This window comes from Lemur catta, chromosome 23 (genome assembly GCF_020740605.2).
Source record: "Lemur catta isolate mLemCat1 chromosome 23, mLemCat1.pri, whole genome shotgun sequence".
NCBI classification, from domain to species: domain Eukaryota; kingdom Metazoa; phylum Chordata; class Mammalia; order Primates; family Lemuridae; genus Lemur; species Lemur catta.
Window position 1 is genome coordinate 7,692,873 of NC_059150.1, and position 22,252 is coordinate 7,715,124.

The window sequence follows — 22,252 nt, forward strand, 5'->3', positions numbered from 1 at the left end:
CCTTGGAACACTTGACACTTTCTCAACTGATGAGGGGGTAGCTGACCCGAGTAAGAGGGACAGATGAAGTAAGGCAGTATTCTGGCATGTTTGTGTGAGCTAAGACTATCCATGCTGAGTGTATATGATTGTTGGACCATGCATATGTGTCCTCCATTACTGAAGCTGCATTCAGTAGAGTATAGCTTTCTGCCTTAAGCATCTTGACTTCACATGAATCACAGTTATACATGGAGGAGAAAAGAACTAACACATTTACTAAAATATCTGCTCCAATATCTTTTCAACCGTCATCCTACTTTCTTCTCTACAGCATTTGATAGTTGGAATCACTCTCCACACTACTCATTCCAACTCTAGCATTAGGAAAACCTGACTCTTGTTTCTTTCTACCAAGCCATAAATCCAGGGTCTTGTCTTAGGACCCACAGAATTTCAAAGGTCCATGACTAGAACTCTATTTCAATATAATTGGCTTTCTTTATAACCCCATGTGCTTTATTTTATGCATAAAAAAACCAGCTCTTAGAAGGGATTTGTAAGATTGCCCAGCCAGGCAAAGAGATATACATGACACACAAAGATATTAAGAAGCCCTGCATGGATGTGACTCATAGATTTCCATTCTGATTTTCCTTTTATTTATTCTATATATTCTCACTTGACAGTCTCACCAATTCCTGTGATTCTGCCCATCTCCCATCCATTCCCTTTTAAAAAGTCCTCTTCTTATACCTTTCTGGAAGTCCAGAGTCGTAAACAACAAATTACCCATATTCTCAACCTTTTCCTTAGCATTCCCACACCTCCTGGCCTTCACAAAACCCCATCTGTCCCATGCCCAAGTCTTTCCCCAGTTTAAAACAACAAAAAAGCCATCTTTGATGCTCTCCCTCAATGGAGCAACCCCTCACCCCATTAGTTTCCTATTGCTACTGTAACAAATTAGCTTGTGGCATAAAACAACACAAATTTATTCTTTTACAATTCCAGAGATCAGAAGTCCAAAATGAGCCTTACAGGGCTAAAACCAAGGTGTTGGCAGGACTGCTTCTGCTATAGTAGAGAATGTATTTCTTACCTCTATCAGCTCCTAGAGGCAACTGGCATTCCTTGGCTCATAGCAGCAACACTCTGATCTCTGCTTTACTCCCCGCCTTCTGAGCTACTGCCTTTCCCTTATAAGGATCCCTGTGATTATATCAGGCACACCTGGCTAATGCAGGTGAGTCTCTCCCTACCGCAATATTCTTAATTTAATCCACCTGTAAAGTTCCTCTTGCCATATAAGGTAACACTCATATAAAGTTCTGGTGATTTGCATGTGAATATCTTTGGGAGGACATTATTCAGCATACCACACACCTCCATTTCTCTCATTCTTGAATTCTTTGTTATTAGTATGTTTTAAATTGACACATAATAATTGTACATATTTATGGAGTCCAGCAAAGGAAACAACAGAGTGATGAGAAAACCTACAGAATGGGGTAAAATATTTGCAAACTATACAGCTGACAAAGGTTAATATTCAGAATATATAAGGAACTCAATAGCAAAAAGACAAATAATCTGATTTTAAAATGGGCAAAAAATCCAAATAGATAATTCTCAAAAGAAGACATACAATGGCTAACAGGTATATAAAAAAAGGTCAATATCGCTAATTACTAAGGAGATACAAATCAACCACAATAAGATATCACCTCATTCCAGTTAGAATAATTATTAACAAAAATACAAGAGATAAATGCTGGCAGGGATATGAAGAAAGGGGAATGCTTATACACTGTCAGTGAAAACCCAAATTAGTACAGCCACTATGAAAAATAGTATGGAGGTTTCTCAAAAAAATGAAAATAGAACTGTCATACGATCCAGCAATCCCACTACTGGGTATATGCCCAAAAGAATTGAAATCCTATGTCAAAGAGATATATGCCCTCCCACGTTTATTGCAGAACTATTTACAATAGCCAAGATATGAAATTAACTCAAGTGTCCACCAATGGATAGACGGATAAAGAAAATATGGTATATATACACAATGGAATACTATACAGCCATAAAAAGAATGAAATCCTGTCATTTGTGGCACCATGTATGAACCTGGAGGACAATATATTAAGTGAAGTGAGCCAGGTATGGAAAGCCAAACATATAACTCGTACGTGGAATCTACAACAGCTGGTCTCACAGGGGTAGTGGTTCCCAGAGGCTGGGACGGAGTAGAGAAGGGGAAGAGATTGTTAAAAGGATACAGAGTCAGAGGTAGGTAGGAGGAGTAAGTTTATCCTTGAATTCTCAATCCCCTCCCCTAAGTTTGTCACTCCCTCATATTTCTTGTTTCATTAAGTAGCACCACCATTCATTTCTAACCCTGGGGCTAACTCTTGATTCCTTTCTTTTTTTCACCACCAACTTTAAGAAAGGAAGTAACCAAATCCAGTTCACAAGCAAATACTGTTCCATCTCCAGTATCTTTGTTAACTGTCCACTTTATCAACCCAGCCAGGGCCACCATCAAACGTCCCTTACATGATGGCAAGAGCTTCCTTACTGGACTTCCCCATCTATTATTGCCCCAATCTAATCTATTAGTAGTCTCCTTACTACACAGAGAATTATATTTTTAAAATGTAAATCTGATTGTCACTCCCTTTCAAAAAAATCTTTCAATAGCGTGGCGTATCTCAATGCGAGCTGGTTCTTCATATCCCCTGCACACACCGCCTGCAGTTGCCCTTCAACACAGAGAGCAAGCACTTTGCTAGCTGTCTGCCCACACGCATTGTCACAGAGGGGAAAAAGTCATGCATGGCTGTGCGCAAGCCGCGCTGCGATCATCCACCGCCCGTGTCTGGAGGCGCAGGTCCCCCTCGCGCCCGCGCGGAATCCACCCGGCAGCCGACGCATTGTCCTGTTTTGCTGCTGTACCTGGGTCCCCAAGGTGGGCTCTGGGAGGGAAACTCCTTAGAAACAACGCAGATGGAGAGTAAACAAGACTTTGCCCATGAAGGGGAAGCTGTGGTCAAAAGCCTTTTGTCCCGGAACCCCGGAACCCCGCAGCCCTCCCCAGACACTGGGCGCGGTCCCCAACGATTGGTCCCTCTTGTTTTCGCTGCGCTTTTCTCTTACAGCGTTTTTCCTCCAGGTCACATCTGGTCTCTAGATGTGCTTGGGGAGGATGCCGGAGCCTGCCGGGCCGCCGGCGTCCCTTCTCCGCTTCTGCTGCCGAGGAGCCCGGCTGGCGGTTCTGGTGCTGCTCGCGCTGCCGGCGGCGGCCTGGGGTGAGACGCGGGCGGGCGCGGGGAGGCGCGGGGCGGGCGCGGCAGCCGGGGCTCCGCGGGGGACGCGCGCGGCGCTCAGGGCACCCAGGTGCACGGGCATTGCCGCAGGTGGGCTGGGCGCGCGAGAAGGCAGGACGGGTCGGGATCCCTCTGGGTACCGCAGCCCCTCGCAGCCCCTGGGTAAGAGGGGAGTCCCCAGCTGCAGGGCTTTGTGTCGTGCCCAGCGCAGAGGAGCGCAGACAGGTTCAACTGGCGCCGCAGGAATTCCTTGCCTTTGTCTGGACTGGCTGTAGCGGAGTGTGGCACTATCACAGTGAAAGAAAGCGGGTTGGAGAATCCGACAAACCTGGGTTCTAATCCCAGAAATTTAACCGGGAGGAAAGTCAATCCATCTGTCTGAGTCTGTTTATTCATCTGTAACACAGGGACTGCTACCTCTATGTCATGGTGTTGCTACCTAAATGGCACATAGCGTGTCAAGTGCCAAACACAGTACCTGTGACCGAATCAATTTCTATCCTCCAACCATTACCTCTGTGCGTGGCTCCCAAGGGTGTCTAAACAAGCAATCCTAGGGATGCAATTCTCACCTGAAAACTACTCTGCGTCCAAACGAACTCACCCCTTGTCCCAAAACACCGCCACCATCATCACCATGCATTCAATTGAGAGCCCACTTTAAGACAGATTTCAGGCCAGGAACTTGGGGGTTAGAAGAGCAAGTGAAGCTCCAGAACGCTCAGTGCAACCAGTTGCAGGTAGAAGGGACAGGAAAGACGTTTACATATGGCAATTTAATGCTACGTTCAGTACAAAATAAAGCCTATTATAACTGTATGGAAATTTTGAGGCCGCATTTTCTTTTCCTCTCTTGTAATGTCAAATAGGTAAACATCTTTTATTAGAACTCTTCTCTTACTAGTTTTGGCCTCCCCAGAGGTCTTCCTGGTTGCTTAGACTCCTTAGCAGCATCTCAGTTGAAGTGACAGTCTTGATTATTTTTGCCCAGCCTTTTCCTGACATCTCAGGATTTGCTCTTCTCTGCCACTAGATATTTTGCATTTTTATCCTTTGATTGTTCCTCTCTTCTAAGAGAGTACGGACAAAAGAAAACCAAGTTTCCACAAAAGTTATTAATATTTTATCTCCTTAGACATTAGAAAGTAACCTGTCAGGTGAAGAGATGTGATAAAATTTAAAAATTTATTTTTAGAAGAGAAGCATGCCAAGTGAGTTAAGCAATCTGTTGTCAATATTTAGGTATTTTTGTCATTCTTTCAAGTATCTGGCCCCCTTCTTACTGGAATGTTATTATAGTTTGCCCATGTTTATTAAGTTACTATTATAAACAATCCCAGACACTATTAATTGCAAAAAAAATATTCTTTGAGGTTATTGCAATAACCTCCAAATATGAAACATCCTAAACTATCTAGTAATTTAGTTGCTGAAGTAATTTAAATTTCAAAAATGCTGTTAGAATGCCTGCAGTGTGCACCATACTCTGGAATTTAAACGAAGTATAAGAGTGAGCTATGTCTCCAAAGTGTATGCATACAGAAGTAGGTGGTGGGGTTTTATGAAATCTTAATTAGGAGACTTGAGTTCTGATTTTCCCGTCCTCTGCTATTTACTGGCTGGAGTCTTGGACGCAGCAAGTCAACTCACACCCCTGACCCTCAGTGTCCACTTGTATAAAAGGAACATAATTGACACTCTGCTCTCTGAGAGGGTTATTGTGAAAATCAGATGTGCATGTGACAGTTTTGTAATCTGAAAACCCCCATACATATATACGAAAGCTTGGCTGAGGAGTCACACAAGACTACAGGATCACTGAAAAGGGAGAAATCTTAGCTCCAAGGACCAGAAAAGGCTGAGTGGAAGGAGCATGGCTTTAGCAGTACTTAAAGAGTGAATCCCAAAACAAGTCGTATAATTTGATTCATGGGGATATTTATTTTTACATTAAAAAACAGCCGAGAAATTAGGATTATTTTGTTATTATAAGAAATAAGACCCATGAAGTGGAATAGTGTTATTTGAAAGAGCATTTGGATTAGTGTAAATATATATATATATATATATATATATATATATATATATATATATATATATATTTCAAACCCTAGGAAAATCACTGAAAAAAGTACAAAAAGAAATATAACTGACATGCTAATAAAGGAGAGAAAATGGAATTATATAAAATGTTCACTTAAAACTATAAAGAGGGAAGAAAAAGCAATGGAAGACAAAAATTGGAACTAAGAACAAAGGCAACAAATAGAAATCTATAAAAATCATGGTAGATATTAAACTGACTATATCAATAATCACTTTAAGCATCCATGATCTAAATTCACCAATTAAAACACAGTGATTGTCAGACTGGATCAAGAAATAAGACCCAGCTATATGTTGTCTCTAATAACCCCACTTTAAATATAAAGACACACATATGTTAAAAGTAAATGGATTGATACAGATATACCATGCTAACACTTGTCAAAAGAAAGCAGGAATAGCTATATTAATTTCAGACAGAGCACACTTCAGACCAAGAAAAGTTATCAGGGATAAAGAAGGCATTACATAACGCAAAAGGGGTCAGTTCTCCAAAAAGACATAACCATCCTTAACATGTATGCACCTACTGATTGTGAGGCAAAAACTGATAGATCTGCAAGGAGAAATAGATGAATCCACAGTACAGTTGGAAACTCAGCACTGCTTTACCAGAAATAGGCAGATCTAGAAGGTAGAAAGTCAGTAAGGACAAAGTTGAACTCAATAGCACCATCAATCAACTGTGTATAATTGACATATATAGACTACTGCATCCAACAACAGCAGAGTATACACTCTTCTGAGGCTCACATTCAGGGAAGCAGACCACACGCTGAGGTATGAAAACAGCACACTAGGCGCGTCCAGGACAGTATTTAATATAGAGTGGACTCTGGCGCCCTCACCTGGTCTCCTTGTTGGGTCCTGTTCTATTCTCCCTACCGTATAAAGATGCAAGGTAGAAAGAAAGGGGGTTGCAATATGCTTTCTGTGATGGTGATCTATTTCAGTTTACATATGCTCAGATGAGTGGATTTGTGGTTTATTATTATCATCTATTTTTACCTAAAATAAACTTCACCTTTGGACAAGTAATTTCAGAAGTGTCCTGCACAGAAATACTGGGTGAAGATATAATAATTCTAATAAGGCCAACTCCAGCAGACAAGATGGCAAAGTTGAAAATCTCCTCCTGCCTAACAAGGATGCACAGACATACATGCTTTTTAAAATATATTTTTTAATCTTTTAATTTTTAATTGTAATGGATACATAATTGTTGTGTATGGGTACATGTGATGCTTTGATACAGGCATACAATGTGAATTAACCAGATCAGGGTAATTGGGGTATCCATCACCTCAGGCATTTATCATATCTTTGGGTTAGGAACATTCCAATTCCACTCTTTCAGTTATTTTAAAGTATACCCTAACTTGTTGATTATAGTCACTTTGTTATGCAATCGAATATTGTTCATTCTATCTAGGTATCATGTTGAGCTAAGTTCCTTGTATACGCAGTTTTTGGAGAGTTTTTATCACGAAGTGATGTTGAATTTTATTGAGTGCTTTTTCAGAATCAATTGAAATGATCATATGGCTTTTGTCTTTCATTCTGTTGATATTATATACCACATTGATTTCCGTGTGATGAACCATCCTTGTGTCCCTGGGGTGAATCTCACTTGATCATGATCAATAATCTTTTTAATGTATTCTTGAATTCGGTTTGCTAGTATTTTGTTGAGGATTTTTGCATTTATGTTCATCAGAGATACAGGTCTATCATTTTTTTGTTATGTCTTTGGTTTTGGTATCAGGGTGATACAGGCCTCATAGAATGAGTTTGGGAGTATTAACTCCTCCTTGATTTTTTGGAATAGTGTGAGTAGGATTGATATTAGTTATTCGTTGAATGCTTAGTAGAAGTCAGCAGGGAAGTTATTGTGTCCTTAGCTTTTCTTTGATGGGAGACTTTTTATTATTGCCTCTATCTTGTTACTTCTTATTGGTTTATTCAGGTTTTGGATTTCTTCCTGGTTCAATCTCAGTAGGTTGTATGTGTCTAGGAATTTATCCATTTCTTCTAAGTTTTCCAATTTATTGGCATATAGTTGCTCATTGTAGTCTCTAATGATCCTTTGGATTTCTGCAGTATCAGTTATAATTTCTCCGTTTTCATCTCTGATTTCATTTATTTGGGTCATCTGTCTTTTTTTATTCGTCTGGCTAAAGGTGTGTCAATTTTGTTTATCTTTTCAAAAAACCAACTTTTTATTTTGTTGATCTTTTGTATTTTTCTGTTTCAATTTCATTTATTTTTGCTCTGATCTTTATTATTTATTTTCTTCTACTAATTTTTTGTTGGGTTTTCTCTTGTTATTCTAGTTCTTTGAGATACATCATTAGATTATTTGAAGCTTTTCTACTTTTTTGATGTAGGCATTTATTGCTATAAACTTTCTTTTTATTATTGTTTTTGTGTATCCCATAGATTTTGATATGTAGTGTTTTCATCTTCATTTGTTTCAAGAAATTTTTTAATTTTTTTCTTAATCTCTTCACTGACCCACTGGTCATTTGGGAACATACTGTTTAATTTTCATGGGTCTGTGTAGTTTCCAATGTTCTCTGTTACTGATTTCTAGTTTTGCTCCATTGTGATCGGAGAAAATCCTTGATATGATTTCAATATTTTTGAATTTTTAAAGACTTATTTTGTGCCCTAACATGTGATCTGTCTTTGAAAATGGAGTTTCTTCTTCAGTGAAAGACAATATAAATAGCTGAATTGCCTCCAAAATAGCAGGGACTGTTTAATAGGTGGAGGCTGATTTTTTATCTTTCAAAAAGAGCTCATGTCTAAGGTCCCTTATAAAGGAATAAACCCTTTGCCATTACTGAAGAGTTCCTTTTCTTTTGCTTTTTTTTAAAATCATGTTTATGAAGAATATTGGAGAGAAAGAGGCAGTAGAGTAGAAGGTTCTCCATTAATGCTGTTTCTTTGGTCTTAATCTCCATCTAGGTCAATGCAGTGCCCCGGCATGGCTTCCTTTTGCCAAGCCTACCCAACTAACTGATGAGTCTGAGTTTCCTATTGGGACATCTCTGAAGTATGAATGCCGCCCTGGCTATTACGGAAGACCTTTTTCCATCACCTGCCTGAAAACCTTGGTCTGGACAGACGCTACAGACAAGTGCAGACGTAAGTAACACTGGACTGGGAACTCCCTTGTGTCAGTCAAATATCTGTAAGATGTCATTCAATTTGTTCAAATTTTGGACCTGAGACACATATAACAATAAGTTTGCCCAAAGAACAGTGCAGGTGAGAGTTATTCTTGTAGATCACAACTTCTTACTGCGTTGACTTCCTGGCACCTTCATTACAAGTTTGTTTCATGAGAAACAACCATCACAAGGCATGACTGAGGGAAAATCCCTATTCTTTAGGGGTCTCCCATTTTCAGGACTAAAATTAAGTAATGAATAACTCAGACAAGAAAGAGAAGTAGAATGGAAAACTAGGAGATGAGACAATCTCAGGCTTTGATATCTTTGAATTACACTGGTTGAATTACAGAGTATAACATTTTGGTAATAAACAAAGTTTACATTTTTCTGGGAGGCATAATGTGGTTATGAGACAGATCTGGATGGGGAGATTTTTTGAAAGTGGTGCTTAGTAGGTAGCTGATCCTGAGGCAGTCTGGTGAGGTTTCTCAAGGTGCAAAACTCTGTGGAATCATCAGAACTGCATATGCTCTTCAGTAAGCTACAGGCAGGTTGGTACTTTATGTACCAAAAAAAGTTTGGATTACCCTACCTGGCTCCAAAATTCTCTTTCTTTCTCACAGGTAGATCATGTAACAGTCCTAAAGATCCTGCGAATGGCATGGTGCATGTAACCAAAGACATTCAGTTTGGATCCACAATCAATTTTTCTTGTAATAAAGGGTGAGTTGGCAAAAACATCTCTTGGTTCAAGAATTCTAGGACAGGCTGGGTGCGGTAGCTCACACCTGTAATCCTAGCACTCTGGAAGGCAGAGGCAGGAGGATCGCTTGAGGTCAGGAGTTTGAGACCAGCCTGAGCAAGAGCGAGACCCCCATCTCTACTAAAAATAGAAAAAAAATTAGCCAGTCAACTAAAAATAAAAAAATATTAACTGGTTGTAGTGGCTCGCACCTGTAGTCCCAGCTACTCCGGAGGCTGAGGCAGGAGGATCACTTGAGCCCAGGAGTTTGAGGTTGCTGTGAGCTAGGCTGATGCCACAGCACTCACTCTAACCTGGGCAACAAAGCAAGACTCTGTCTCAGAAAAAAAAAAAAAAAAGAATTCTAGGACAGTAATACTACCTTCTAGTCACATCTCAGAAAGAACAACTAGGCTATTACCACCTACTTTTAAAAGGCCTGGACATAGTTGTTTAACTCCTGATTGAAATGAACAAAGATATGATATGATTAGGGGGAAAATCTGTATCCTTGCTGGAAACCAGGGCAGTGAATATAAGAATAGTGTGGCATTCACTGGGTGGGAAGAAAGAAAATGGTGGAAAAGTGTGGTCAAAGCACACAAACAACCCTAACCCAGAGTAAACATTGCTAGAAGAAAGGGAAGCCATGGATCAGTTGTGTTAGAGAATAAATCTTAATCTTAAAGCTCTATCAGTTTGCTAGGGCTGCCATAACAAAGTACCTCAAAATGGGGGTCTTAAAACAAAAGAAATTTATTCTCTCAAAATTCTAGAAACTAGAAATCCAAAATCAAGGTGTTAGCAGGACCATGATTTCTCCAAAGCTCCTAATGGAGAATCCTGCCTTACCTCTTTCAGCTGTGGTAGCCCCAGGCCTTCCTTGGCATGTGGCAGCATAACTCTAATTTCTGTCTGTGTTGTCACATGGCCATCTTCCCTCTGTGTCTGTGTCTTCACATGGTGTTCTCCTCTCTGTGCTTGTCTAGGTCCAAAGTTCTCTGTTTTTATAAGGACACTAGTCATATTGGATTTGGGCCCATCCTAATTTCCTCACCTTAATTGATTACATCTGCAATGACTCTATCTCCAAATAAGATAACATTCACAGAGACTGGGGGGTAGGACTTCAACATACACTTTTGGGGAAGCAATTCAATCTGTAACAGAACCCTCTTTGAAAATATGGAGCATAAAGTACTCACAGGGCACGGTCCTGCTGTTGATGCTCACCCTTGCTCAGTACACAGTGGAGGCACTGCCTCAATCACATTCTTAATGTGAACAGCTAAGCCAGTTAGAAATATTGGCTAAATTTGTGCTGCCACACAGGCAACCAAAGAAAAAAATTGATAAATTGGACTTCAAAAAAACTAAAAACTTTTGTGCTTCAAAGGACACTATCAACAAAGTGAAAAAAACAACCCACAGCATAGAAAACATAATTGTAAATCAGAGCTCTTATAAGGGTCTTGTATGCAGAATATATAAACAGAGTTCTTAAAACTTAACAATAAGAAGACAAATAACCCAATTTAAAAATGGACAAAGGATTGAAAAGACATTCCTCCAAAGAAAATATTCAGATGACGAATAAGCACATGAAAAGATGCTAAACATCACAATTATTAGGGAAATGTAAATTTAAACCACAGAGAGAGAGAGAGGGATGAGCTACAGAACACAATGACTAAACTGAAAAATTCCTTAGAGAGTTTCAACAGAAGGAACAGGGAAAGAAAAAGTGACAGAAAGCTTTTTTAAAGAAATAGTGCCAAAAAAATTCCTAAATCTAGAGAGAGAAAAGAACATTCAGATACATGAAGCCAAAAGAACCCCAAATAGATCAAATATAAAGAGATCTTTACCAAGACACATTATAATAAAATAATTCTCAGAAGACAAAGAGTAAATTTGAAAGCAGCAAGAGAAACACAACCTATCACATTCAAAATAACATCTGTAAGACTATCAGCAGATTTCTAAGCAAAACACTTGTAGCCAGGAGAGAGAGGGATGATATATTCAAAATGATGGGAGGAAAAAAAAAAAAACCTGCCAACCTAGAATACTATACCCAGCAAGGCTACTCCTCAGAAACGACAGAGAGACAGACGTTCCCAGACAAACAAAAAAAGCTGGAGTTAATCACCACTAGACCTGCCTTTTCAGACAACGTTAAAGGGAATTTTTGTAGTTGAAATGAAAGGTACTAACTAACAACCTGAGAACATATGAAAGTATATAACTCACTATAAAGGTAAGAATATAGTCAAATTCAGAATATACCTATACTGCAATGTATAAATCACTTTTAATTGTAGTATAAAGGTTAAATGACAAAAGTATTAAAAATAACCATAGCTACAATTTATAATGGATAGACAATATACAAAGATGTAAATTGTGACATCAATAATGTAAAATGTAGGGGGAAGAGGAGGTAAAATGTAGGGTTTTATATGCATTAGTTGTTGTTATCAACTCAAAATAGACTTATTGTAACTATAAGATATTTTATGTAAGCCTCATGGTAACCACAAAGGCCTGTAGTTGATATACAAAAGCTAATGAGAAAGGAATCAGAGCATAGCATTACACACACCAAAAAAACCATCAAAGCACAAAGGACAACAGCAAGAGGAAAAAAAAGGAAACAAATGAACTATGAAACTATCAGAAACCAATTAACAAAATGTCAGTAGTAAGTTCTTACCTACCAATAATTACTTCAATGTAAATAGATTAGATTATCCAACCAAAAGATATAGAGTGGCTGAATAGATTAAAAAAACAAGATCCAATTACATGCTGCCAAAAGAGACAGAGTTTTAAGGACACACATAGTCTGAAAGCAAAGGGATAGAAAAAGATTACAAGAAAATGGAAATCAAAACAGAGCAAGAGTGGCTATACTTATATTTATACTAAATTGACTGTAAGTCAAAAACTATCACAAAATCCAATGGTCATTGTGTAACAATAAAGAGGTCAATTAATCAAGAGAATATATCAATGTAAATTCTTTTGCACCTAATATCAGAGCACCTAAATATATATAGCAAATACTAACAGAACTGAAGGGATAAATAGACAGCAATACAATAAAAGTGGCGGACTTGAATAACTCACTTTGAACAATACTAGATCATTCTTACATAAAATCAATAACGAAACAACAGTCTTGAGCAATACTATATACCAAATGTATATAGAACATTCCACCCAATAGCAGTAGAATACACATGCTTTTCAAGTGCACATGGAACATTCTCCAGAATACATCATAGGTTAGGCCACAAATTCTTCTTAACGAATCAAGAAAATTAAAATCTCATATCAAGCACCTTTTCCAAACACAATGGTATGAAACTAGAAATCAATAACAGGAGGAAAATTAGAAGATTCACAACATTGTGAAAATTAAACAACACGCTCCTGAACAACCAGTGGGTCAAAGAAGAAACCAAAAGATAAGTCCAAAATATTTTGAGATAAATGAAAACAGAAATACAATATACCAAAACTTATGAAATGTTGCAAAAGTAGTTCTAAGAGGAAAGGTTATAGCAATGAACACCTACACTAAGAAAGAAAAAAGTTCTCAAAAAACAACATAACTTTACACCTCAAGAAACTAGAAAAAGAACAGACTCAGCTCAAAGTCAACAGAAGGAAGGAAATAATAAGTAGTAGAGCATAAATAAATGAAATAGAACTAGAAAAACAATAGAAAAGATCAATGAAACTAAAAGATGTTTTTTAGAAAAGATACACAAAATTGACAAACTGTTAGCTAAACTAAGCAAAAAGAGAGAAGATTCAAATAAATAAAATTATAAATGAAAGAGGAGACATTACAACTGATACTACAGAAATACAAAGGCTTATAAGAGACTATTATGAACACTTATACACCAACAAATTGGGTAACATAGAAGAAATAGATAAATTCTTAGAAACATATAATTTTCCAAGACTGAATCATGAAGAAATAGAAAATTTGAACAGACCAATAATTAATTAGAAGATTGAATCAGGAATCAAATAAATATATACATGTGAAAGGTTCCCTGCACTCAGGAAGCTTATGATATCTTTTTGAAAAATGAAGCTTGAGGAAATAACTATGATTGACCTTAGATTTATATAAAAGTGTGTATTAAGATAATAAAGAAGATAAATAAGAATAAATAAGGAAGATAAAGAAGATAAATCCCATCCTGTTGAAAAGTCATGAAGAAGAAAGTAAAAAATTCCCAAGAAGAATGGGAAATTTCGGAAAGTGACATATAGGGCTTTGACAAATGGAAAATGTCCTTCTGAATTCTCCGAGATTGTAATCTCTGGGACAATTTGAGCAAGTGGACAACCTGTGTGTTTAGAATATAACATTCCTTATTCTCTGCCTCCAGATTCCGTCTCGTTGGTTCCTCCTCTGCTGCATGCATCGTCTCGGGCAATACTGTCACTTGGGATGATGAAACACCTATTTGTCAGAGTGAGTCGAAATATTCCTTTCTATTCCTTTTACCAATAAGTTCTAATCTCCTCTGGAATTATAAAAATTTTAATCAAATTCCTTTTACGCAGTCTGTCCTTCTGACAGCTGAAGACAGCTGTAATGTTTTCAAAATTCCTATGAGGACGGCCGGGTGCCGTTGGTCATACCTGTAATCCTAGCACTCTGGGAGGCTGAAGTGGGAGGATCGCTTGAGCTCAGGAGTTCAAGACCAGCCTGAGCAAGAGTGAGACCCCTTGGGAGACTGAGGAAGGAGGATCCCTTGAGCTCAGGAGCTTGAAACAAGCCCCGGCAACATAGCAAGACCCCATCTCAAAAAAGAAAGAAAGAAAAGAAAAGAATGAATGTAAAAATAGTTACAGTTTAGTGACTTGTTAGATTTTTCTTGTTTAGTGTTTAAATTCACTATTATTTAACTTGTTTTCCCTTTTCGCAGAAATTTCCTGTGAGCCACCCCCAGCCATCGCCAATGGAGATTTGATCAACAAGGGAGAATATTTTGAGTACGGAATGGTGGTGACCTATCGCTGCAAACGTGGGAAGAGAGGGGAAAAGGTGTTTGACCTCATGGGTGAAGCCTCCATATACTGCACCAGCGAGGACGATCAAGTCGGCGTCTGGAGCGGGCCTCCCCCTCAGTGCATTATACCTAATAAGTGCACGCCTCCAGACGTGGAAAATGGAATCATGGTATCTGACAACAGAAGCTTGTTTTCCTTAAATGAAGTTGTGGAGTTCAGGTGTCAGCCTGGCTTTGTCATGAAGGGACCCGCCAGAGTGCAGTGCCAGGCCCTGAACAGATGGGAGCCAGAGCTGCCCCACTGCTCCAGGGGTGAGTGTGCTTGAGGCCTCAAAGAGTCTACAGATTTCATGAGTTGTTGGAGGGTCAGGAGGTCACTGTTTGTTCCAAGGGAGGGATGTGTGGTGAGCAGGGTGGGGGAGGAAATCTTCTTGGGGGGAAACAGGAAATTAAGAATGCATGTTGTTTATACATGTGTGTACCTGCCCATGTGCTCAAATTGAGAAGCAAAGGTAAATCTTGGCAAGGAATGTGATGTTTCCTTGGAATTCTCATAAACAGGTCTATCCATTACTCTTGAGCATAATAATTGCTAATATTTAATGAGTGATTCCTCTAGTCAGGCATCATAATACAGGCTATGTGTGCATTTAAGTCTTAAAGCCATGAGGTAGTTACTATTCTTTCCATGTTTTGCAGAGAAAATGCGTCTTAGAGAGAGGTTAGATAACTTTCCGATGTGAAACAGACACTAACCTGCAGACTAAAGACTGGAAGTCAATTCTGCCTTGGCTCTGCCAGTCAGCATCGAGTCAGGAAACCAAAATCCAGTCTAGGGGCTCACACCTGTAATCCCAGGAGGCCAGGAGTTTGAGACCAGGCAACATAATGAGACCCCATCTCTACAAAAATAAGAAAAATAAGCCAGGCATGGGCGCATGCATGCGTAGTCCCAGCTACTTGGAAGGCTGAGGTGGGAGGATCACTTGAGCCCAGAAGTTCAAGGCTGTAGTGAGCTATGATTTTGCCAATGCATTCAAGCCTGGGTGACAAAGCGAGACCCCATCTAAAAAAAAAAAAAAAATCCCTCAAATCAGTCTGGATCATTCAAGGAGTGAGAGATTTCATCAGGGGAAGCTGCTGCTACTCCTGGGCTAGAGTGCACTAGACCTCCCTCATGCTGAAATGGCCACCCCTGCCGCTGAGCAAGCACCTCCTTGAACCCTGCTAATGCTGCAAAAGCCACCACTACTGCCAGAATATAACTGATCCTGCTGAAGCCAGACTCATTGGCATGGCTTTGGTTCTCTTTCCCTAGTATGTCAGCCGCCTCCAGAAATCCCACATGGTGAGCATACACCAAGTGACAAGGACAAGTTTTCGCCTGGACAGGAGGTGTTCTACAGCTGTGAGCCCGGCTATGACCTCACAGGGGCTGCTTCTCTGCGCTGCACACCCCAGGGAGACTGGAGCCCGGGAGCCCCCACCTGTGCAGGTGCCTAGACTCTCGTTGGGTTTCCAGACCACTGTCTTTCCCCCTCACATGGGAGTCTTATCCCTGCTTTGTTTTGTTTTTTCCTCCTAGTGAAATCCTGTGATGACTTCCTGGACCAACTCCCTAATGGCCGTGTGCTAGTTCCTCTTAATCTCCAGCTTGGTGCAAAGGTGTCCTTCATTTGTAATGAAGGGTGAGTATGAGCTTGCCTGACCTGCTGGGCATTGAAATTGGGGTTTGGAACTAGTCCAAGAAAGGGAGGTTTGGTGTGGCTTGAATATATATGCGTGTGTGTGTGTGTATACATACACACCTGCACACACACATATATATATTCACAGAGATAACTTTTGAAAGTGTATATAGGAAGTAAGAGAAGGAACACGTAGAACTAATAACATGAGATATGAAGAAGAAACTGAGACATACATTAAATGACAAGTTCAAAGGCAAATATATATAGGTGACACATTTAAGTGAAAAAAAAATTATATTTTCCAAGCCAGAAGGAATATATGAGTAATTTGGAGAGTCCCACAAAAAAAATCTGATATGTAATGAAAAGCTTATTACAAATAGCTAATTTCATTTAACAATCATTTCAGGGATTTTTTTTTTAAACCATCAATAGTGAAATACATAATGACAGTGAAATTGTAAAAATAAACATTTTTTAAAATCCAATCATATATCATCTGGTAAGTAATGGGCTGTGGGCTCTGAAATGGGACCATGATGGCTGATGTTCATACTCTGGGGAAGGCTATGAACTTGTTTTTGTGACTCTAGTGCTCTTCACAGGGGTGCATATCCCTACATGGGAGCTATCAGGCATGGGCAAAAAAAACACTCTCTGGAAATGTTCCAAAGAATCCTTGGTGGGCTCCAAACACTAGCACCCAGTAAGATTTAGGCGGGCATCAGGGTTCACATAAAGAATTTTGGATGATTTCATACAAAAGCTATCTCTGGTCTTTCCTTTTTTTCCTGGAATATTCAAACTACTCTTTGATAGCCCAACATGCTGTCATGAGCCCTCTTCACAGCCATCACAAATGTAGGGACAAAAGGACAGTCTCTGTTCTCGTGCCAGTTATTCTCCACATTTCCAGTGCAAACCAGGAGCTGTTTTACTTGCTGTTCCAGCATCAGTTAGCAGGATGCTGCAGCAGAAAACTGGCTTTCCAGTAATGACAAAGAGTAGATCTGTCAGGGTTGTCAGTGAGACTGAGTCTGGGTCCAGGGTCAAGGAGACGGCACCTATGCCATGACTGCCTTCTTCACTTCAAGCTAGGACTATCATGTGACCAAGTCACCACGCTTTGGCATTCTATATTGCTCCCTTACTGGAGGCTGAGATTTTTCCAGAATGACGTGGCCTCTGCACCTCTGTCACCTGCTGGTTTCAGATCGTCAAGATCCTGAGATTTTTAGCTGCCTCAGAGTGTGAATTCAGTGGCCTTTTGACTGAAACAACTCACCTATTTACTACCATTTTCTTCTTTAGGTTTCAATTAAAAGGCAGTTCCACTGGGCATTGTGTCTTGGTTGGAATGCAAAGCCTTTGGAATAGCAGCGTTCCTGTTTGTGAACGTGAGTAAAAGGAGTAACATTTCAGGCCAATCTTGCTCCTTAATCTGTTTACTGTTTTGACCGATGGCTTCCCCCAGTGTGATTCTTCTATTTTCTAGTCTGAATTATTGCTAAAAAATTGCTTATTTTAATAATATCTTGTTGTGAGTCAATGTGTGCATCACATCCGATCAGTCTCTCTCGTTTTGAATTCTGTGTTCTGTTGTGATAAATCCTATGGCAGCTTGCTTCTAGATCAGGAGAGATTAGACGATGTGAAGCTTTGACAAATTTTTCTTCCTTCCTTCCTTCCTTCCTTCCTTCCTTCCTTCCTTCCTTCCTTCCTTCCTTCCTTCCTTCCTCGGTCCATCCTTCTCTCCCTCCCCTGTTCCTTCCTTTCTTCCTTCTGTCTAGTTTTGTTTCCTCATCAAGGTGCAGTCACTCTGTAATGTGTATATATTTGCTAACACACAAGTATTAAATGCGCATTTAGTCAATTCATTATTTATTGAGCACATACTATGTGCTGCAGTTATAGCAATGAACAAGATGAGCTAATTCCTTGTCTGTCCCCATGTTGTTTATACTCAGGTGGAGAGATGGACAAGAAAAAAATAAACAAATTAAATGCTATGGAGATAATAGATCTGAGCACAGAGGAATGAGGGAAAAGTAGGGATTAACATTAAACAGGGTAGGTGGTTTGACTCCTTAAACTCTCAAAACGTACCTAAATAAATTATGCTGAGAGATTCATAAATAATGAATTGATTTTAGAAAATGAGTCTCATGTTCAGAGTCACTACTGACTTCTCCTAATCTACCCATTTATGTTTTCCCCAATAGAAGATAGGACTTTGCTTCATTTCTTGATGCTAAAGATTGGAAAATATCAGTTTTTTTAACAATCAAATTTTACTAAAATATTTACCTTGCTAGAAATCTACTTGGACATCTTATAGTGCTTTTTATAATAAAACTTTATAAGAACACAAATTATATACATTAATAGATCCTTGCTGTCTAAGAAACCCAGTGCTCCTTGAAGTAACATGGCACATGGTGTTCTACTGTCCTGTATCACAGCTCAGTTACTGATTGCACTACTCTGACTTTTCCTTACTTTTCACAACCCTTACTAGTTGAAGTAGCTTCTTCCAAATTCCAACCCTAATGAAAAATACCAATTTGAAGTAAGGAGGGGAGTAATCTAAACAAATAAGCAGACGCTAGAAAAAATTAACAATTTGAAGCCTGACAGAAAGTAAAGAGAGAAAATAAGTCATAAACAGATCCAGAAATTTTAAAAAGCAAAGCAGTCTGAAACCATTTAGAGTTTTTTTATAATGACTTGTGTGTTTTTTAACTCATTGTGACAGTGCTAAGGTAGTGATTAGATTAATGGTCAATATAAATAAGTAATCAAGGAAAGGTTTTATCTATTTAAGCTGATTGGCACACAGGCATACATTTTAGAAATACTTCTTGGGAAGCTCCTTGGAGGACAAAGACCTTGTTTTTGCTACTCAGCACTCTGTCCCCAGGGCGCTGATGAGTGGCTGACACAGAATAAATGCTGAATTAATCTGTGGTGACTAAATGAGCAAGTCACCCTCTAAAATGGCTATTTTTCTTCTTTAAAGGTTGTGGTATTTAATTAAAGGTGTAAAGTTTCTATTATCCAGAAAACTTAACTATCCAGAAGATAAAGGGTAGGCAAATTCCTTTTGTACAATTGAAAGAAACTTTGATGGAGATCTCATTTCATTTGGTCCATGTCTTCAAAAGCTTAATGTCTACTGTCATCTCCTTAGATTTTTTTAAACAGCACCAATCATGGCATCCTATGATTGTACAATACCTCTGATAAAAACTCCCTGATGAAACTTAAGAGTTCTCGCCTTCTTTTCAGCAATCTTTTGTCCAAGTCCTCCAGCTATCCTTAATGGGAGACACACAGGAAAACCTCTGGAAGTCTTTCCCTTTGGAAAAGCAGTAACTTACACATGCGACCCCCACCCAGACATGGGGACGACCTTCGACCTCATTGGGGAGAGCACCATCCGCTGCACAAGTGACCAGGAAGGGAACGGGATTTGGAGCAGCCCCGCCCCTCGCTGTGGACTTCCGGGTTAGTGCACATTTCCCCACATCTCAAATGGGTTCAGAATATCTAAACCAGGCCCTCTCCATATTCCTGTAATTACAATGTGGTATTTATAATACTTGTGCTCCTGATGCAATTAAATGCCAAACCAATAATAAATGGTTCCAAGATATGTCAACACGTAAGATTCTGATGACCTCTGCAGCTGGAGGGGCTGGTGAAAAGGGAGGGAAGTGGTGGATGGTGGGAGTGTCCTTAATTAAAATTAGAAAAAAAAATTTTCAAACCACAAGAATTGAAAACAAATATCTATGAATCTTAACTAGTGTAAGCTGTACCATCTTCACAGATTTTGGAGGGAAGCACAGGCCAGGAGGAAACAAAGCCAGACAAAATCTATTTTAATTACCTACTTGTCCTGAGATCCCTGTGTATTCTCTTTGAAAATTGGGCTGCATTATCGACACACCACAGACTCCCTTAGCCCTCTTGGGCTAAGTTCTAAATTAAAATAAGGCTTAGCCCCACACAAGTTTTAGCCCTTGCAGTCTTTCTACTTTGGTGGAAAGAAAAAGCAAAGGGGAAAATGCAAAATAAAGAGACTGTGAATTTCTAAGATTTGGAGAAGCTTGATTAAGACACCCAATCCCCTGAGACACCCACCTTCAGGAAGTGAAGACAGGAAGGAGGAAGTAAGTTGTAGAAGGGATCCTAGTCCTGGCAAAACACACTGATCAGTGGGGAACTGTAAGAGAGAAGAGCTGTTCTAAAAGGAAAGGGACCTTCAGGTGTGGTGGTGCACACCTGTAGCCCCAGCTACTCCAGAGGCGGAGGCAGGAGGATGGCTTGGGCTCAGGAGTTCAAGGCTGAGCTATGATCACACCTGTGAATAGCCACTGAACAGTTTGGGAAATATATAGAGACCCCATCTCTAAAAGTAATAACAATAATAAAAGGAAAGGAAAGGGAACAAGTACTAACCACTCAGAAGCCATTTTTGTCCTCACTCTCCCATCTAACACTCTTTGGCACCTATGAACCTATTTACAAATCCAATACCTAGATTTACCAAATCAACGGACAGAGGCAATTTTCTAAGTTCTATGGTGTCTAGAAGAATTTCTCCTGCATTTTCTTCTTGAATTTTTATGGTTTCATGCCTTAAATTTAAGTCTTTTATCCACCTTAAATTAATTTTTGTATATGGCAAGAGACAAGGTTCCTGTTTCATTCTTCTGCATATGGCTATTCAGTTTTCCCAGCACCATTTATTGAATAGGGCTTCCTTTCCCAGCGTATGTTGTTGTCTGCTTTGTCGAAGATCAGTTGGTTGTGGGCAGATGATTTTATATCTGGATTCTCTATTCTGTTCCATTGGCCGACTTTTATATCAGTATCATGTTGTTTGATTACCATATCCTTATAATATAATTTGAGGTCAGGTAATGTGATGCCTCCAGATTTATTCTTTTTGCTTCAGATTGCTTTGGGTATTCAGCCCCTTTTTTGGCTCCACATGAAGCATAGAATCATTATTTTTAGATCTGTGAAATATGATGTTGATATTTTGATGGGAATTGGGTTGACTCTGTAAATCACTTTAGGCAGTATGGACATTTTAACAATGTTGAATCTACCAATCCATGAGCATGAGATGTTTTTCCATTTTTTGGTCACATCTGTAATTTCTTTCATCATGTTTCATAGCTCTCCTTATAGAGATCTTTCACCTCCTTAGTTAAGTATATTCCTAAGTATTATTTTCTCTGTACCATGTGAATGGTATTGAGTCTTTGATTTGACTCTCAGCTTGACTGTTATTAGTCTATAGCAATGCTGATGCTTTTTCTGCATCTATTGAGATGATCATATGATCTTTTTTTTGCTTCTGTTTATGTGGTGAATCATATTTATCGGTATGATTTTTTTTCATCAGAACCCCATTTTGAGACTGCATTCCTAGTCTATCAGTTAGATTTCAGTTAGATTTTAGACTGGAGACCTGCCAGATCAACATCATGTGTGATTTGGCCTGAAATGGTAGGTTTCAGTCATGATGTGGACTCCTTGAACTAGAAGCTAGTAGAGCTGATATTCAAGCTCTAAGATAGAAAGGAAATAGGCAATATAGGTAGATTTCCTGTGAAGATGCTTTGAAAAAAGATAAATTTTTATACTGGAAGATTATTTAATTATGGTCAAGAGATGAAAACTCAGTTTGTAAGTCTTCTTCCAGAGAATTCTCTGGGTGCAGAATTAGCTCTAGGATGACTTTTACTCTTTGAATGGATAATTGGAAGGGAGGTGGAGAACTGCTAAAACAGAAGCTAAAAGAGAAGGTGTTGCCAAAATCAAGTGAAAATGATTCCTAGTTTTCCAAGCATACATATTTTTCTGATTTCATTTTTCTTGAATTCAAATTCTTGAGCCTAAAGCTAATGGGCCAGAGGGCTGTGGAACTAAAGCTCGATATATTTGATTCAAAATATACTTTGTGCAATGCTTTGTTGTAATTAGGACTGTAGTTTTTTGCTGTTTGTTTTTGTTCTAAGGAGATGCCATTTATCTCCTCCTTGTTTTTGTTCTAAGGAGTCTCCTCCTTGTTGAAATAGCTGGCTTAGGAATCAGACCTCGAAGACTGGTAGCTGCTTCCCAGTTCCAGAAAACACCTTGGGTTCTTTGCTCATTGCTCATGAGCCTT

At 39.2% G+C, this 22,252-nt stretch overlaps 1 protein-coding gene across 2 annotated transcripts in view; it reads left to right on the plus strand.

The window, feature by feature from the left end:
• The first annotated feature begins 3,157 nt into the window (after positions 1-3,157).
• The window catches only part of CR1 (complement C3b/C4b receptor 1 (Knops blood group)), a 68,539-nt gene continuing 49,444 nt past the window's right edge, over positions 3,158-22,252 (plus strand). The window contains exons 1-9 of one of the 2 annotated variants that reach the window (XM_045536119.1): positions 3,158-3,290; positions 8,385-8,568; positions 9,221-9,316; positions 13,751-13,836; positions 14,294-14,689; positions 15,696-15,872; positions 15,963-16,065; positions 17,380-17,465; positions 19,357-19,575. In XM_045536119.1, coding sequence (XP_045392075.1) covers positions 3,173-3,290; positions 8,385-8,568; positions 9,221-9,316; positions 13,751-13,836; positions 14,294-14,689; positions 15,696-15,872; positions 15,963-16,065; positions 17,380-17,465; positions 19,357-19,575 — 1,465 coding nt within the window. In that variant the 5' untranslated portion in view covers positions 3,158-3,172. Of the gene's footprint in view, positions 3,291-8,384; positions 8,569-9,220; positions 9,317-13,750; positions 13,837-14,293; positions 14,690-15,695; positions 15,873-15,962; positions 16,066-17,379; positions 17,466-19,356; positions 19,576-22,252 lie in introns of those variants that run through there. The other variant, XM_045536118.1, reaches the window with a different exon arrangement.